The sequence below is a fragment of the Zea mays genome, chromosome 3 (assembly GCF_902167145.1).
Source record: "Zea mays cultivar B73 chromosome 3, Zm-B73-REFERENCE-NAM-5.0, whole genome shotgun sequence".
Taxonomy (NCBI): domain Eukaryota; kingdom Viridiplantae; phylum Streptophyta; class Magnoliopsida; order Poales; family Poaceae; genus Zea; species Zea mays.
In genome coordinates, this window is record NC_050098.1 from 123745509 (window position 1) to 123764762 (window position 19254).

At 47.4% G+C, this 19254-nt stretch overlaps 1 protein-coding gene across 1 annotated transcript; it reads right to left on the bottom strand.

Annotated features, from left to right (window-relative positions):
• Window positions 1–9384: 9384 nt before the first annotated feature.
• On the bottom strand, window positions 9385–13932 carry LOC103650492 (DEAD-box ATP-dependent RNA helicase 9). The gene is made up of 7 exons (XM_008676079.3): window positions 13423–13932; window positions 12801–12928; window positions 12291–12699; window positions 10852–10950; window positions 10538–10762; window positions 10277–10438; window positions 9385–10189 (listed from the first exon to the last, which is right to left on the bottom strand). The coding sequence occupies exons 1-7, from the start codon at window positions 13780–13782 to the stop codon at window positions 9773–9775; spliced, it is 1800 nt and encodes a 599-aa protein (XP_008674301.1). The 5' UTR covers window positions 13783–13932; the 3' UTR covers window positions 9385–9772.
• Window positions 13933–19254: the final 5322 nt, after the last annotated feature.

Below are 19254 nucleotides of genomic sequence, written 5' to 3' on the forward strand. Positions count from 1 at the left end.
GCTCGTTACGAAAAACGATCTAGCACCGCGAAGGGGCTACTGTTGGGACCATGCTTCGTCGCCGAAGGTCCTGCAGAAAGAAACAGCTTCGGCTGAAGCCGCTCGTACGCGATGCCGAAGGTGCCATTTCGTGAAGCTTCAGAATTACAAACCGACTTAAAGATAGAATGACCTTTTAGTCCATAAAAGTCCGAGTCATTGTTGTAAACTTTTATGAGGGGTACGATTGTAATTCCTCACGGGCTGTGTCCTGTGCCTATAAATAGTGAACAGTATTCCTTTACTGTTCACGCATCCCTGTAATTGCGATTGCATCACTCGGAAATTACCCTTTGTCAAGGCAGAGGTATAAATGTGTCTAAATATTATGTTTGAACATCTTAAATTTATAGTATATAAATGATGCTATTTATCTCCAATTTACTTGTCTTTAATGCCTTATGTCTTACGTTATTTTATATTATCTTTGTGAGTTGAATTATGAAGGTATAACCTTCCTAATTCTGCCATTATAACCTTCGTCCGAAGTACATCCTTGGGGAGATAATGCTACAGCGGACGAAGGGCATTGAAATTTAACATTTTATGTTGCCTTGTTCTTAATTCATAGCATTTGAGAACAAGTCCCCAACACAAACCTACTCCCCGTTGAGGTGGTCACAAAGACCGGGTCTCTTTCAACCCTTTCCCTCTCTCAAACGGTCACTTAGATCGAGTGAGCTTCTCTTCTCAATCAAACGGGACACAAAGTCCCCGCAAGGACCACCACACAATTGGTGTCTCTTGCCTCGGTTACAATTGAGTTTATCACAAGAAAGTATGAGAAAGAAAAGAAGCAATCCAAGCGCAAGAGCTCAAATGAACACAAATGTCGCTCTCTCTAGTCACTATTTGATTTGGAGTGATTCCGGACTTGGGAGAGGATTTGATCTCTTTGGTTGTGTCTAGAATTGAATGTTATAGCTCTTGTAATGTGTTGGAAGGTGGATAACTTGGATGCAATGAATGGTGGGGTGGTTGGGGTATTTATAGCCCCAACCACCAAAAGTGGCCGTTGGGAGGCTGTCTGTCGCATGGCGCACCGGACAGTCCGGTGCGCCACCGGACACTGTCCGGTGCGCCAGCCACGTCAGCCGGTCGTTGGGTTCTAACCGTTGAAGCTCTGACAGTTGGGGCCTCTGGGTTGTCGGTGGTGCAACGGACAGGTCCTGTAGATTGTCCGGTGCGCCTTCTGCGCGTGCTCTGTCCTCTGCGCGCGCAGGCGTGCATTAAATGCGTTGCAGTCGACCGTTGCGTGCGAAGTAGTCGTTGCTCCGCTGGCACACCAGACAGTCCGGTGAATTATAGCGGAGTAGCCTCCCATTTTCCCGAAGATGAGGAGTTCAGCGTCGAGTTCCCTGGTGCACTGGACACTGTCCGGTGGTGCACCGGACACTGTCCGGTGGCACACCGGATAGTCCGGTGCGCCAGACTAGGGTGCCTTTGGGTTGTCTTTTGCTCTCTTTGTTTGAACCCTTTCTTGGTCTTTTTATTGGCTTATTGTGAACCTTTGGCACCTGTAAAACTTATAGACTAGAGCAAACTAGTTAGTCCAATTATTTGTGTTGGGCAATTCAACCACCAAAATCAATTTAGGAAAAGGTGTAAGCCTATTTCCCTTTCAGTACCCCCTCTAAAGGACCCCTACCCAAAAATCTCGGGATGAGATTCCTTTAAGGGGGGAGGGCTGTAACACCCCAGGTGTTACTTAGGGTTTTCACTCAAGACTACACTAGTGAAACTATCAGCACATGTGGTTTAATTTGAGCAAAAGACACCAAACTTGGGGGTCAAGATCCTAAGTAGGTGTAACCCATATTAGAAGTCATGATTTGGCCTTATCATGCACCTAAAGAGGAGAGAATGACTCAAACCCTAGTTCAACTCCCTTAGGCAAATGGAGCCCTAGAGGGGAGTTTAGCAAAAAGGCTATGTAAACCACATTGTCATGACTTGGGCTAATTATAAAAGTTTTAGTACACTTAATACCCTACAAAAAATAGTAAGAGAGTGACCCCAAAAAGATTTCAGAAAAACCCCAAAAAGGTCACCAAAGAGAAGAACATAAAAGAAAAATCAAATTTTTCTCAATTTCAAAACCAGCCCTCTTTCAAAGATCAAACATGTTCACCTTTTTCCAAACCTCAAAACCATATGGCCCAATTGACAAAATGGCGCCTAAAGACCCCTAGAACACCCTGGAAAAATTTGAACCCAACCCAAAGTCGTTTGACACGACTTGACATGGTTTTTGTCTCGGTTTGGACAGCTTGGACAGAGCCAACTTCACACCACAATATCTCTCAATCCCGACCATATCTTTGCTTGGAACTCACATGGAAAAGATATGATATCGTGCAGAGAAGAGACCGTACACGGGATTTTTGCTGAGATCTGCACGCTAAGGCGACCAAATAGGCCGTTGAACACTGGCAGAAGTAATCCACCACGTGTTCGACGTGGGCAGACGCTCGGGAACGCGCCCAGAGCACGCCCGCACGCGCACCCCCGTGCCCACGCCCGTGCTGTGCCCGCGAGTGGCTATAAAACCCACCCTCATGCACGGCCATCTTCCCCGTTACCCCCTCCGCACTGGGCCTAACTTTCCCGAGCTCACCCGCAGCTCGGGTGACCTCCCCGCGACCCGCCAGAGCCGCCCGAGGGCGCCCGCCGTGGCCAGACCATTCCTGCACCTCCACTCGATCCGAGCCCTCGGATAGCTTCATCGAGAGGTCATGAAGCTTTCCCGAGCTTGAGCCGAGGACCAGCCCCACCGGAACAGTGCGCTCACGCTCGCCGGAGTTCGTAACCCCGCCGGAGCGTGTGGGCCGGGTAACCCACTGCACCTTTTCTCAATTCCTTGCGTGCATAGCCTCTACATCACCCCATGGAGCTCCTCGTACACTTTGATTAAACCCTATCGTCGTGGTTTGGCCGGAGCAGGAGCCGCCGACGACCTCCGCCGCCTGCGCTCGTGGCCAGAGCAGCTCCAGCCACCACCGACGCCGACCCGCACACTGACGTGACCACCGTGACCTCCCCGACGTCACTGACCACCCCACCGGAGCCCTACTTCCGCCGGTAAGCCTCGCCGCCGTAATCTTTGCCTCGGTTACTGTTCCAGCCAGTCAGGGATCGCGGGTTAGATTTAGGTTAAGTCCAGGGGGGTTTGTGCAAGGTCAGTGACTCATGCAAATAGTAGACCAAGGGCTGTTTTGTGAGAGAAAAGGGGGAAGAAAACCTAGGGACTTCAGCGCAAATCTGTATTTCTTTTCCCATTTCGAATTTACTTCTCTTTTAAAATATTGCAGAGAACTTAATAAATACATAACTTGAAGAATAATCATCCAAAATTAGTCAAACCAATTTTCCTATACTTTATGAAATATAAACTATCAAGCAAAAATGGTAAACCCCATGGTTCCTGTAACGTTTTCTAGAGTTTTGATTTAAATAAGAAAATTGCCCAAAACTTAATAATAAAGGGGAAAATACAAATATTGTTATACCAGGGTTGAGAAAAATAGTGGAGACACTAACCTAGTAGTTACACTGTTTAAAATTAATAAACACCCCAGTATACAAGGTTAAGAAAGGTTTATTCACTAAAGCTTGTTTATGCTCAAACTTAGGAAAATTAAGAAAAGGGATTGAAAATGGAAACCAGAGGGCAACCATATTTTTCCTAGCATGCCTAAGTATGTAGTTCACAAGAAAAATCTGTTGAACCATAGTCCAGTGAAAAGAAATTGCACTCACAATTATTCATGAAAAAAAGAAAACTTTGAAAAGTCATAAGAAAATAATCCTAAGGAGAAAACACCCCTACCTTAGGAATGACTGTTCTTGTGCTAAGAAGAACCTAGGAAAAATACAAGTTCTGTTGTTTGACATTTTTCAAATAGCAAGTTAGTTATAAGTGTCTTTTTGGCATTAAACTTTAGGAAATCATAACTACATAACCACTAAGTAACCCTCTGTGATTTTTGGCACAGAAGCATGTTATTACCCATAGATACCAGCAAAAATAACTCTTGGTACAGACCCCACACCTAGGTAAGAGTTGTAGTGCAAAGTAACCCATCTGCCCCAACTTTTGTTATTTTTGTCCAGGGCATAATCTATTTATTTTTGACCTCAAATTTATAGGACAGACTACAGTGACCAATATTAACCCACTGTAATTTTTACAGAATTTTTGGAAATTTTGAAATCACTGTTGTAGTTCAAACCCACCTTAAGAGCATAAAATAAAATAAAAAGAGGAATTAGTAGTGGAGATTAATGTTACCCTGACAAAAATAGCAAAACCCTTGAGTACCTAATAGAACCTTTAAAGGGCAATCCAAGTCTTAATCCACTATGTTTGCCTCTAAGCAAAACCTCAAACCTAAATTGCTAAGCATAAACCACTTAGAGCTTATTATAACGAGGAAACCCTAAGTTATCAACTAACTTAGTTTTTTTTCACTATGCATAATGGTTACTAAACTCTGCATATCATAGCATACATATATCTTATTCATTGCATTCGATAGATTGCAACCTCGCTGACGGAGAGTACATCCTCGTGCCGGAGCAAGGAGTTGCTCAGGAGGTAGCCCAGGATCCAGCACCAGAACCTGCCATCGAGGATCTGCCTGCCCCAGCTTTGGAAGGCAAGCCCCGGTTTTTTGCATGACCAGTTCTATATATTATTTTACCACACTTATTGTTTGTAGGTTTGTATTGTGCACTTAAGTGTAGGAGTTGACTGAAACCCTAGTTGCATGAACTCAGGTTTTTCCCTTATGATGAATACTAGTATGCTAGGTCAAGTAGCTGCTTTACTAATTAGGGATCTCGGTAGAAGTCGAGTGATTTTTCTAGCACTCGCGCGAGGTCAGGAATTGATTGTATCCATTTTTATATCGTAATGATGATGGTCTGTTGACGACAGTCCATGGAGATGCGTCGTCTCCGAGACAGAAATTGGAATAAGGACTAAGGTGTGGTACCGTGTGTCAAGCGTTTGAACGTACTAAACATATGCCGAGAAATATGGTAAATCGGTAAGCCTAGTACCTAATTGAACCTGCCCGCAGATTGCCCTCCTCACGCGACCTGAGACGTGGTCTCCCATTCCGGTTATGGTGGGTACAAGTGTGGTCACTGCACGACGGCAGTCGGGGTCAGTGAGGCATTGTACGCCAAGGCGGTGAGCCCCTTTCTGTTGCCAGGGAATCGATGGGGACGGTTGATGTGTGTGGGGACGAAGTGCCTCGCCACGTCGTGTGTTTAGGTTTACCTTGCAAGGTTGAAACTCGATTCGAATCGTCTGCTTCTCGCAGCTAATGAGACTGCTTGATCCATGCTGCTACATTGAGTAACAAGTGGAAACGTGATGACTTGGCAAAAGGTTGTTGATTGCTAAATTGCTTGATACCATGAATGATTAGATAGTACACATTTAGTCTTAAGAGAGTCACACTAAAACTTGAAAAAGCTAAAACTTGATTTTTAGACTCAGCTAGTGCTTTTGGCAACCAAACCCCTCAGCCAAACAGCTGCATGTCTAGAGGTAGAGGAGTAGACTCCTCACACCGGGTAAGTCTAGCTGAGTATTAGTATACTCAGCCTTGCTTGTGGCATAATTTTTACAGGTTCTCTGGAGGACATGGTTGCTGGAGTGACTTGGCCGTCCATCTTGCCATCGGGTTGGACAGTCGAGTGGGACCCTACATCGGCTGAGGAGGAGCATGAGGAGTGATGGGACAGGCTTCCCCATCCCTCCATTTATTTATCGTTAGTTTTATTCCGCTGCATTCCGAACAATGATCACTACTTTTGCTAAACCTCCGATGATGATGTAATAAATTTGATACTCCTTAATGTATGGTTTTATGCTTTATTGTATTTGCTCTGTGCCTCACCATCGAGTGAGTACGTGGTACTTGATCCTGTTAGTGGCCTCGTCGGACTAGATCCGAGGGACTGACGTGTTATTCCTATTTAAGTGTGGTCTAGCCTCTAAGGCGGGACTTAGGCACTTAAGTTGGAATAATTTGGGCGGTTCCGCCACACAGATGGTTTTGTTGAAGACAAGATATCTATATTCATTAGTACCATAACCAAGTAAGAAACCTTCATCTACCTTTGGTGCAAACTTTGAGCTTTTGGATTTCTTATTAAGTATAAAACACTTGCATCCAAAAACTCTAAATTAATGTATCTCTTAGACTTGTTACTAGTTAGAAGCTCATAGGTAGTCTTCTTCAAGATCTTGTGAAGATAGAGCCAGTTTATTGTATGGCATGCCATGTTGACTGATTCTACCAAAACATTGCCTGGAATCTTGTACTCATCTAATATTGCTCTAATGCTCTTGTGGCTTAAATGATAGTTTGATGCTTCCTTTCAACAGTACCATTTTGTTTGGGACTGTAAGGACCCAAAAACTTATGGTTGAGATATTCACATCAAAGTCATTTTGGGATCTTTTTGCGAACTCCTTAAAGATAGCTTGATCTTTACTTTTAATGTGTAAATGATTACCTATGTGAAACGAGAATAATCATCAACAATAATTAAACCATATTTGTTACCACGAATGCTTATTGTTTAAATAAGACCATGTGAAGTAGTAGCAATGGTCCCATAGTTCACATAACATTCTTGATAGGATGTTTAGCTCCAACTTAATTTTTGGCTTGACATGCACTACAAATCCTATCTTTCTTAGAAGAAATATTTGTTAGTTCAAGGGTGTGCTAACCTTTTCAAAGCTTGGACAACTTATTAATCTCAACATGGGTAAGATGGTGATACCATAGCCAACCCATACTAGATTTTCTACTAGACAAGTATCAAGCTTTACTCTAATAGTTGTGAGATCAACTAGATAAAGCTTGCCTTTTAAGAGACCATAAATGCAATGGAGAAATACTCCCTTCTATAGACGGACACACTCTCATCCATAACGAGACAATTCTAACACATCTCACCAAGTTGTGAAACAAATAACAAATTGTAGCTTAACGAATGTATATGTAAAACATTAGAAATTGAATTAACATTTGACATAGCAATTTTACCCAATCCAAGGACTTGAATCATATGATTGAATCGTATGTTCACATCTCCTTTTCTATTGTCACCAAATATAATGTTCTCACTTGAACTATGATTTGGTTGAAATGATGTGAACATAACCATCTCTTTGGTCATATGATTTGTGTGTCAACTATCCAACCCCTATCAGGTTCCGCTAGAGGGCTAGTCCTCAAAGCAAATCAAGTTCTTGCTTTAGATACCCAAATAAATTTGAGCCCTGTAGGATTAGCCGCATAAGTCTTGGGCACCCAAACACTCCTAATAATCTCCTTCTTTAGGGCACAACATATCTCACAACAATCTTGTCATCCTTGCACAATATGTAGTCACTAGCATAGCTTTGAGAGATTGACACTTATTGCTTGGGGTTCCACTTGCTTCAACTTGTTAGCCTTGTCACATGCAAGTGTAGTCTTGGATGTGCGGTGTTATTGGTCTTGGATATGAGCTCATTAGTAGCAATACCCTTGTTGAACTTCACGCAAGGCACGCCATTGATTAAGTTCCTTCGATTATATTTTCCATCATATGTAATAGTCAATTCCATATATGGTTGATGTCTTCCTTGATTATTTGTATATTGTTCCCTTGGGTTGAGCTTGACATGTGCAACCATTCTTCATTATCAACTTCATCCATATTAATCTCCTTGTCTTTTTTCTCTATCTCAACAAGGTTTGTTGCACAAGCGTTTATATCAACTTTATACCATCTTTTACAACCATTTCTAGTGAAAAACATTAGTCTTTGGTTTCCTTAGGAGTGGTTGAAGTGCTAGCCCAAACAGTGTTAAAGTTTAGTTCAAGATTTTTGCATTTTTTCCAACCATGTAAGGATTGCTTGAGCTGTACATTTCTCATTCTTTAAACTAGACAGTCATTAACTAAGGAATGTTCTTTAGTCAATCTTCCATGGTATCATTGGCGAAAGATAATTCCAAAGTTAACTTCTCAACTTTTGGTCTATAGTTCGCACTTGTAGTTCCATATAAACAATGAGAACATATGCAAAAATCAACAACGCCTAGATCCCATCTCCAATGCTACTTAGGGTCCTGAAAATCTGATTCTAGTTGTGGGCTGTGAAGAAGTTGTGAAAGGATGGTTGTGAAAAAACTAAAAGTTATTTCATTAAAACAATTATCAATTATGGATTATGTGATAGCAAGACAGCAAGACAACCTTCCAGGAGGGGCATCACCCTGTCATCTCAGATGAGCCAATCGACAACAGACCATCGTCTGGCGAGGGCGCAGCATGTCGTACCGTGGGGGCCTACGTCCATAGCGCTAGGCCCAAGTGTCATGGTTGTAGTCAGGCCTACTCTAGTGTGTGCATAATGCCCTGCATAAGTAGTGCATATGGCGACAACAACTAAAGCAATAGATTTTACATCATCGACTTCCATGAGGATAGAGCCTCGTCGTCACTAAACATCAAAGTGGGGGTTGTATAGATGTTGAGGGGACAACGTCTAATGGGGATGGACGACACGGATGTTGAACGATAGCAACGTTCAAAGATCAATGAGAAAGAGGTTTGGTCATTTAGGGACATCTGAGCCATGTCGTCGGTGATGACAGAAAAGAAAACGATTTGATCTATAAATAGTGTCATGTAACTAGTAGTTTGAAAAAAATTGGATGATAGAAATCTGAAAGAATCTATTCACCCCTTATACCAATTTGGTTGGCATTCTAGTTTTAAGAGTGAATATAGCTCAGAAAGCTAAATCAAAAAGGCCCTCATAGTTGGTGAGAAGAAAATCAGCTCTAAGAACAGGAATATAATAACAAATAGCAGAAGCTTTATAATATTAGGTTCCCATGTTGGAAGCATTATTATTGTAACACAAACTTAATCATGTTTAAATGCAGTTTCTCCATGCCATTTTCTAGTCCGCAGTACCAATCATGTTGGATGGAAGCTCAAAAATAGAATAGAGGATGCCTAGTCATCTCCTATTTCAAATTTAGTCTTAATAAATTCCTTTTGCCATTTAGTTTTCATCTCTATGATTAGTTTTAAATTAAACTAGCCATAATTGATATTCAAATGTTTAAACACCCAAGTTTGAAAATAGTGAAGAACAATTTGTTGATATTGTTTTAACTTTAGTCACAGAAATTTTTGGCCCCAACATAAATGAGGTTTATTTTTTTCATTTATATCAGCAAAACAGGTCTTAAGAGGCTTGAACCAAAGGGTGGTAGCAGCGGTACTCGCCTAGGGCAATGGAAACATGCAAGGGAGCTAAAATGGCCAATAATCAAGATCATCATATCAGGTTAAAAACGGCCTACAAAGCAGCTCCATAATCATCACACGGTACAGTACAGCGCGACTACCAAAAACGATATAAGAATATCATCCGCAAAAGACCTCTGCATATTTTACAGGTATGATCTAGAGCTAGAACTTGCAGAAGCAAATGAAAAAACGAACAGAAAAGAACACTAATAAACAAGGCACGTGATTATTTTTGCCTATCGAAGGACCCGCCTCACCCAGCCTTATGCCCTCTCCGAGGTGTTCATGGATAGGGTCCGCAACAATCTCGATCTCCTTTGTGATATACCGCATGACCAAGCTGAATCTGGCTCAGGATGTCCATAATTCTATAGCTGTTATTAGTTATAGGTCTATCGTGAGTCCTTGTCGCCAAAGCCACCAAAACTACCTGAGCGAGAACTACCAAAACCGCCACCGAAACGACCTGAACCAGAATCACTGAATCCTCCACCGCTGCCACCAGACCGGCCAAATCCTGAGTCACTGAATCCTCCGCCACCACCTGACCTGCCAAATCCTGAGTCACCAAACCCTCCACCCCCGGAGCGGCCAAATCCCGAGTCACCAAATCCACCACTTGAGCGGCCAAACCCAGAATTGCCAAATCCTCCACCGCCTGATCGGCCAAAACCACCACCACCGCCACGTCCACCAAAGCCCCCTCGTGAGCGCCCATAGTTTGAGCCACCATACCCACCACCTCCACCCCCGAAGGAGTCAAATCCACCACCCAGCAAGTCGGATCCCTCAACATTAATTTTTGGAAGCTGCAAGGCAAACGAAAACCAAGTGAACATAATGCAGTGGGAACAGCCCAAAAAAAGCAATGTACAACACAAACCACAAGCCCCCACCTCCGTAAACTTGCATCCTACGTCACGTTCAATGACCCGCACAGCTCTACTTTGTTCATAGTTGTACATCACAATTGCAGTGCCCTTCTTCCCAGCACGGCCAGTTCGGCCAGATCTGTGAACGAATATCTCTGACGAATTTGGCAATTCGAAATGTATCACCTGAACAAGGAGAACCGCATGAGGGTACACAACAGATGATGCACATGGTGATTGCAACAAAAAATAATGGAGATAGCTTAGAGAAGGGGAAGCACAAACCAGATCTACATTTGGGATATCCAATCCACGAGAAGCGACATCAGTAGCAATCAATATATTAAACCGCCCATCCCGAAATCCTGCCAGTGTCCTCTCTCTTTCAGATTGAGAGATATCCCCATGAAGCGCCTCACATTGGAAACTTCGACTCATATTGTGTGACAATCTATCTGCATCCCTTTTTGTTTGTGTAAAAACAATGCACTTGCCACCTTTTGCATGTTCCTACACGAAACAAACAAATTGCTAACGTGCTCCAGCAAATTAGAACAAAGAAATTAAATTTTAATGGGACAAATATAATAAACCCCGACCTTAATCAATTTCCCAAGAACAGCTGGTTTTTCACGGTTTTCCGAAGAGACAGAGAGCAGACTAATTCCTTCAGCCAGCTTTTGGTCATCCTCACCAACCTAGAAAGAAACAAAAAAAATTAAATCCATGTACTAGCAAACAATTTCTCAATAGAAAACAAAGAGGAACAATCTGCCTATAATGAAATTGTTCATCAGAGAAAACTATGTGCAACAACCAAATGACATTTAGCAAAGGCAAAGTACAACAAAGTGCAATAAATTGATAAACAAAGGCAGACACAATAGGCTACTTTTGACTAAAAGTTTCCACATCAACAAATATCATTTTTTTTTGGAAGAAAAGTTTTCCCCCACTTTATTTTCCTCCGAAATGAAGTGTATCAGCAGAATACTACATCTCAGGTTTAAAACACATTCAAAGCGCGTCCGATAATTCTCCAAGACATATAAAAGTAACATATTATCAAACTCACTATACCGGTTCAAGGTCCTAGAAATACTCCAAACATTTTTTTTGGTTTTCTTCTTCACTTAGATCTAGCAGATTTGAATTCGTCCTCCATGAAATGCGCTCTGGTTCCCAAGCCACTTTCTCCAAAGCACCAGTGAACAAGTATCACTTACACTACATGGATTCAGTAATAATGCTTGCAGGTTTTTGCTACAGTAGCTACAGACACCGCTAGACGAATTTTCCAAAAAAAATGTTTGACCCTGGTTGACGGCTACCACTGCATATCTTGAACTCGTCAGGATTTCTTAGCACATGCTGCAATTAGTATTCAAACTTAATGCTCTCCATGTATCTTTGGGACAATCTATCCATATAACATTTCTACAACAAAAACCACTAACAAGTATACTTACTGGTTGGAAAACTTTTACAAGAGCTGCTTACACTCGTATAATATTTTACTAGATCAACTGCATGCATTCTCGAGCATAATTAGGCCAGATGTAGCAAATAAAAAAGATTCAGGGGGTGTTTGGTTGCTCCTGCTAAAGTTTAGCCCGGGTCACATCAAGCGTTTGACTTTTAAATAGGAGTATGAAATATATACCCAACCAACTGGACTAGATTCGTCTCGTCTTTTAATCTTCGGCTGACAAATTAGTTTTATAATCCGACTACATTTAATACCCGGAACGGAGGTTCAAACATTCGATGGGACAGGGGCTAAATTTTAGCGGGGTGTAACCAAACACCCCCTCAATATGAACATAACTTAAAAGCACTTGCAGAGATGGGACCCCAACAATCAAACGTAGTCAAATCGGTCGGTTTAGTTCCCAATTTAAACAAGCAACAAGATAATACAAAGTATGCAACATAAACAGGTCCAGAAATGGTTCCACATTTTGTTCATCGAAGTTAAAGTTACGAAGTCAAGCAATAAATGTGTGTGAACAGAAGTAACACTAGAAGTTGCACTCACAAGGTCCACTGTAACAGGACTGTTGAGGAACTTCTGTGTGAGCTTCCGTATCCATGTTGGCATTGTCGCAGAGAACATCAATGTTTGATGTTGCGGGGGCACTCTCTCCAAAATTGTTTCAACGTCTTTATCGAACCCGACGGACAACATCTGATCTGCTTCATCGAGAACAACAAACCGGATCTCTGCCAAACTAAGAGCACCCCTTTTTAGCAGATCAATCACACGTCCAGGTGTCCCAATGACCACATCAACACCATAATTAAGTTGTTTTATTTGCTGCATAATTGGAGTCCCTCCATATACACACAGCGTTTCCAAAGGGGAGGAATCAAGGAACTCCCTCTCAACCTGTTTTGCAAGTTCTCTTGTTGGCGCCAAGACAATAGCCAATGGAAACTTACCAGGCCTGTAAATCAACAACAATTATATGCAAGATGAGAACGGACCGAAAAGGAACAAATGAAGAATGCTTTACATGTGTACGTTGTTAGGAAGAACCAATCTTACTTGTACTTCTCGTTGTGACGAATAATTGCATCCATTATGGGGATTCCAAATGCCAAAGTTTTACCAGTCCCCGTTTTGGCACGACCAACCATGTCCCTTCCTTGCATTACTGGCTCAAGGACAGCCCTCTGTATAGTGAAACAGAAGGCAAAACTCACTATGAAATAGGTAATGATCTAAAAGAAATGTGTTGATTCATAGAATTGCAAGGCATTCCTTCATCATTTGTAATCTGGCGCCTCAACATAATTAACAAACAGTAGCAATTCTAGTATTTTCATCCAACCATCAAGCCAAGGTAGTGATGCAAACTGAAATGTCATGACCAGAAAAGCGTGATTTTTATTCGCTGCCGTACATAAGCAGTAAAATTACGACCAATGTGAACTTGTAAACAACACTCCACCTTTTCCCGCTATATAATATAAAAAGAATAAATAAAAAGGAAAGCAATTTTCTCATATTATGGCTATAAATGAGCTGCTTAATTCACTGCAATCACTAATCAAACATCGAATTCACCTATATAGCCCTAATGTCAACGAAACAGAGCAGGACAAAAGCAGCTTGGCACACGCATGATTCGAACGTAAAAGGTAGAGATTCCAGCGCTCCACGTTACCTGGATAGGGAACAGCTTGGTGATGCCCTTGCTGGCGAGCCTTTCGACGATCTTGGACGAGATCCCGAGCTTGGCAATCTCGAGCCCCTCAGCCGCCGGGCCGCCGGCCGGCGCCCTACTGTCGTCCTCATAGAACAAACCTTCCTCCGCAGCGAACTCCGCGCGCGCCGCCAACTCTGTGGTATCCCGGAAACCAAGCCACGCCGGCGAGGAGTGGAACCACGCGGCCGCCGGGAGCGGCGTCGGCGCCCGCGGGGCTACAGCTCCCAGCGCCGCCGGCTGCTGCTGGAGCAGCGCGGCGGCGAGCGCGGACACGGCACGCCGCCTGAGGGGCGCCGCGCGGCGGAGGACGGCGTACATGGCTGTACCGCTTCGGCGTCGGCGGCGGCGGCGGCGGCGGCTAGGGTTTAGGGTTTTGTGAGGGTGGCTGTCGTATGGGGAGGGGACGGACGAGGCGAGACGACGAGAAGCGGAATGGGTTAAATGGCGCAGGGGTAAGAGATATTTCTGTGCTCATGGACGGTGTCTACACTCCTCACTGATGAAGCTTACACGTGGGGTCAAGGATGCACCGGCACAGTGTGGCCCGCATGTCAGTGTTTAATGAATGGTGAGAGGTACTTCTTGGAGGAAAAGTAATGGCGGTTGGGTTACGGCGATGGGCTTTGTTGATCGTTTTGGCAAAGTGAGCAGGGAACGTGTGATAATGGGCCTTTTCTACAGAAGTTTCAGCGCGTTGGGGTTGGGCCCTCTATGCGCGTGCGAATGGCCCGGGTAACCTATTGGACCCCGCAGGAGTTGGGTTGGCCCCTTTTTATGCGCGTGTGAATGGCCCGAGTGAACTGTTGGGCCCTTTACCATATCGCCACTGGAATGACACTTCCACACATGGTCGCAGTCGCTCTTTGTTTTGCACCAGGCAGCATAGCCCACACGGTGCTGCACAATCTTTAGAGCTAGTTTGGTAATCATATTTTTCCCGAGTTAGTTTGATAACTATATTTTCCCAAGAGATTTTAACTTTTTCATGAAAATTAGTTTATTTTTTCTTAGGAAAATAGAAATCCCTTAGGAAAATGGAGCTTCTAAACTAGCCCTTAGAGCATCTCCAGCAGTTTTGTAAAAAGGAAGTCTCTAAAGGCACATGTAAGGAGTTGCTAAATAATCATAGGAAGTTAAAAAAAATATGTGTCGGGTACCGTAATTAGGGGTACCCCCAATACTCTTAAACGCGGCCGAAAAACATCTTCAGAACAAACCATACACGGCTGATAAAACGCGGTTCAAGTCAAGGCCACATCTACCGAGGGACGCGACCTCATCCGAGCCCAGCCTCGGCCTCGGGCGGGAACAGTAGTCACGGGCGGATTCACGCCTCGCCCGAGGGTCCCCTCAGCCAGCAGACGCACCCTCGGCTCGCCTGAAGCCTAGCTTGGGCAGACTTTGTCGTGCAGCAACCTTGGCCAAATCGCCTTACCAGCCGACCGTATCGCATGCGCGTTTAATGCGGGGATCACCTGACACCTTATTCTGACACGCGTGCCTCAGTCGGTAAGGTCGAAGTGACCGCAGTCACTTCGCCCCTTTACTGACCGATATGACAGGAAAACAGCGCGGTTCGTCCCGCTCCGGCTACTGTGCCAACCACCAGGATAAAACTGAGTTACGATCTCCCACGAGTTTGGCCTTGGGCGCAACAGGGAGCTCTGCCTCGCCCGACCTCAGGCCTCGGCCTCGGAAGAAGATCTCCGCCTCGCCCGACCCCCGGGCCTCGGCCTCAGCCTCGGCCTCGAGAGGAGTCACAACCTCGCCCGAGCCCAGCCTCGGCCTCAGGAGAAGTCTCCGCCTCGCTCGACCTGGGCCTCGGACCGACTACGCTACAGGGGATACATCATTACCCTACTCCTAGTCAGCTGCCTCAGGCTATGAAGGAACAAGACCGATGTCCCATCTAAGGTTACTCCGGTAACAGGTAATGATGGTTCCCCACATGCGCCCATGACGTCGGTTGCTCTCAAACCCCCTACGGAAGCAAGACAACGTCAACAGGATCCATGCCGCGCCGACAGCTGTGCTTCTACAGGGCTCAAGGGACTTCTCCGACGACCACGTTAGCTCGTGTACATGGCTCAAGGCGCTTCTCCGCCAGCCACGATAGTACATAGCTACACCCCCTTGTACAGCTGGGCATCTCCTTGTATCTATAAAAGGGGATGTCCAGGGCCTTCCTAAGGCACGTCGTGGACACACGTTGGAGGTCGTGGGCAGACGTTGCAACACTGACAACATGGGACGTCGGGGACAGACGGGGAGACGCGCAGGGACTCTCTCTCTCTCTCCCTCACTCGCTCTCGCCCTCGCTCCCTCACGACGCTTGTAACCCCTACTACGAGCACCCCGGTGCGAGATAACATAAGCCACATTTCCCTCTTGTGTTCCATCTTGCATCAACCCATTTGGGCAGGGACACACAGCAACAAATTTATTGGTCGGTTGACGGTCCTCGCGGCGAAACGCCGACAGTTGGCGCGCTAGGTAGGGGCTCGCTGCGTGTTAACGAACACTTTCTCGTTGAGTTCCAGATAGGTAGCCTCCAGCAGCCTCTTCAGCCGGGGACGCTGCTCCGCTTCGGGAGTCTCGAGTTCATGTCCCTTGACGGCAGCTACGACATGGTACTCCTCCCCCGCAGCGCGACAACAACAACGGTCGTCGACTCGCCCGGCGACGGCGAACCCGACGACGTCTTCCCACCGTGGCAGAAGAGGAACACCTGGGTTTGCCCCGCCACCCTCCTCGCCGGAGGAGGAGGAGACGGGGCAACCGTGGCCATGCAGGAGGCGGCACCTCGTCGGCTGTCGGGCCAGAGCGAGTCGACGACGCTGGCACCCCTGCGGGGGCTATGTCGGGTGTTGACCTCGCACCTAAGACAACGACGGGTGTCGCTTCCCCGCAATGCGCCAACCCCAAGCGGACTGATGACGCCAACACCCTCGCAAAGGACTTGTTGGGCGTTAGCCTCGTACACGAGATAATGGTGCAGTCCGTCCCCGACGTGACTTCGCTATCGTCCATCGACCAAGAGGTACCGTTCGTTTTTCACCTTGTCCCTTTTAGATTCAGCTTCGATCCACTAAGCGACCCTGCTTCGGTGAGCGCTTTCGCCAGGGCATACCCTGACCTTCCAGGGTGTCATATGTGGTCATCTTGGGACCGACTGACGGTCGTCTCAACCTCCGGACCCACGGGTTCCGAGGAAGACGACGACTCCGACTTCGGTTGGGATTTCTCTGGACTCAGTGATCCCAGCGCCATGCGAGACTACATGTCCGCATGTGACTACTACCTCTCCGGCTGCTCTGACGATGGCCATAGCCTCGGCGATGAGGGTTGTGACCCAAGCCGCGAGTGTTTCCACATCGATCAAGGGGATCACGGTGAGGACAACCATCTCGGCATGCCGCAAGATGACAACGCCCCCGTGTCTGTGTCTCGCGTTGACATCCCGCGAGAGCTAGCTGTGGTCCCAGTCCCTGCGGGGGGTCAGGACACACAGCTCAAGCAATTCCGCGAGATGCGGGCCAAGCTCGACGAAGAAGGAGGGCGGCTTGTGCAGCTCCGACAAAACATCGAGCAGGAGTGGGCAGACCGAGCACTTGCCGGAGGAGCGCCTCATCGGGCCCGAGACGTCCAGCGCCGTATCGTTGATGATGCCAGGGCAGGGCTGCCCCCGGCCTTCAGCGGGGTCGGCCAGTATCTAGCTGCAGCGGCAATGCTACACCGAGCGATGCCGGAGCCATCCACCACCGAGTGGCGTCGTATCCAGGGCGAACTCAAGGGTCTCCTGGAAAACGCAGCGGTCCAACGAGTCGAGAGCTCAGCCTCCCGAAGGCAAGGGTGCCCCTCGGAGCATCGCGCAACGTCCTCCCGACTCATGCGGGAGGCCTCGGTCCGCACCGGGCGCACGCGGGACGGGACGCCTGCAGCCCCGGATTGCCTCGGTGACAAGCACCACCGTCGTGACTGTCGAGCCCGCCTCGAAGAGAAGGTGCGCCGAGGCTACCACCCCAGGCGCGGAGGACGCTACGACAGTGAGGTGGACCGGAGCCCCTCGCCCGAACCGCCAAGTCTGAGGGTCTTCAGCCGGGCCATACGACGGGCGCCGTTCCCAGCTCGGTTCCGAGCCCCGACTACCATCACCAAGTACTCAGGGGAGACAAGGCCGGAGTTGTGGCTTGCGGATTATCGACTGGCATGCCAGTTGGGAGGGACGAATGACGACAACCTCATCATCTGCAACCTCCCCCTTTTCCTCTCCGACGCTGCCCGAGCATGGCTGGAGCATCTGCCTCCTACGCAGATCTCCGACTAGGACGACCTGGTCAAGGCCTTCGCGGGAAACTTCCAAGGTACGTACGTGCGCCCTGGGAACTCATGGGATCTCCGAAGCTGCCGCTAGTAGTCAGGGGAATCCCTGCGAGAGTACATCCGGCGGTTTTCAAAGCAGCGCACCGAGCTGCCCAACTTCACCGACTCGGACGTCATCGGGGCATTCCTCGTCGGCACCACGTGCCGGGATCTGGTGAGCAAACTGGGGCGCAAGACTCCCACCAAGGCGAGCGAATTGATGGACATCGCCACCAAGTTTGCCTCTGGTCAGGAGGCGGTCGAAGCCATCTTCCGGAAGGACAAGCAGCCTCAAGGAAGACAGAAGGAAGACGCCCCGAGGCGTTCGTCCAGCGTGGATCGAAAAAGAAGGCCAAGAAGAAGGCGCAAGCAACGCGCGACGCCATTGACGCGGATCTCGTCGCTGCTGCTGAGCACAGGAATCCTCGAAAGCCTCCCGGAGGAGTCAACACGTTTGACAAGATGCTCAAGGAGTCGTGCCCCTATCACAGGGGTCCCGTCAAGCACACCCTTGAGGAGTGTGACATGCTCCGGTGTTACTTCATCAAGGCGGGACCCTCGGTAGAAGGTGGCAAGGACCTAGGCAACAATAAGAAGGGGGGCGACAAGGATGAGGAGTTCCTAGAGGTCTGCGACTGCTTCATGATCTACGGCGGACAGGTGGCGAACGCCTCGGCTCGGCACCGCAAGCAGGAGCGCCGGGAGGTCTGCTCGGTGAAGGTAGCGGCGCCGGTCTACCTAGACTAGTCCGACAAACCCATCACCTTCGACCAAGGTGAACACCCCGACTATATGCCGAGCCCAGGAAGGTACCCGCTCGTCGTCGACCCCGTCATCGGCAACGCTAGGCTCACCAAGGTCCTCATGGACGGAGGCAGCAGCCTCGACATCATCTACGCCGAGACCCTAGGGCTCTTGGGGATAGATCTGTCCACGATCCAGGCCGGTGCAGCACCCTTTCACGGGATCGTCCCCGGTAAGCGCGTCTTGCCCCTTGGGCAACTTGATTTGCCCGTCTGCTTCGGAACTCCCTCCAACTTCCACAGGGAAACCCTCACGTTCGAGGTGGTCGGGTTCCGAGGAACCTATCATGCGGTGCTGGGGAGACCGTGCTATGCCAAGTTCATGGTCGTCCCCAACTACACGTACCTCAAGCTCAAGATGTCGGGCCCCAACGGAATCATCACCGTTGGATCCACGTACTGCCACGCTTACGAGTGCGTGGAATGCGTGGAGTACGCTGAGGCCATCGCCGAGTCCGAGGCCCTCATCGCCGACCTAGAATGCCTCTCAAAGGAGGCGCCTGACGCGAAGCGCCACACCGGCAACTTCGAACCAGCTGAGGCGGTTAAATCCGTCTCTCTCGACCCCAGCAACGACGCCGGCAAGCAAGTCAGGATCGACTCCGAGCTCAACCACAAATAGGAA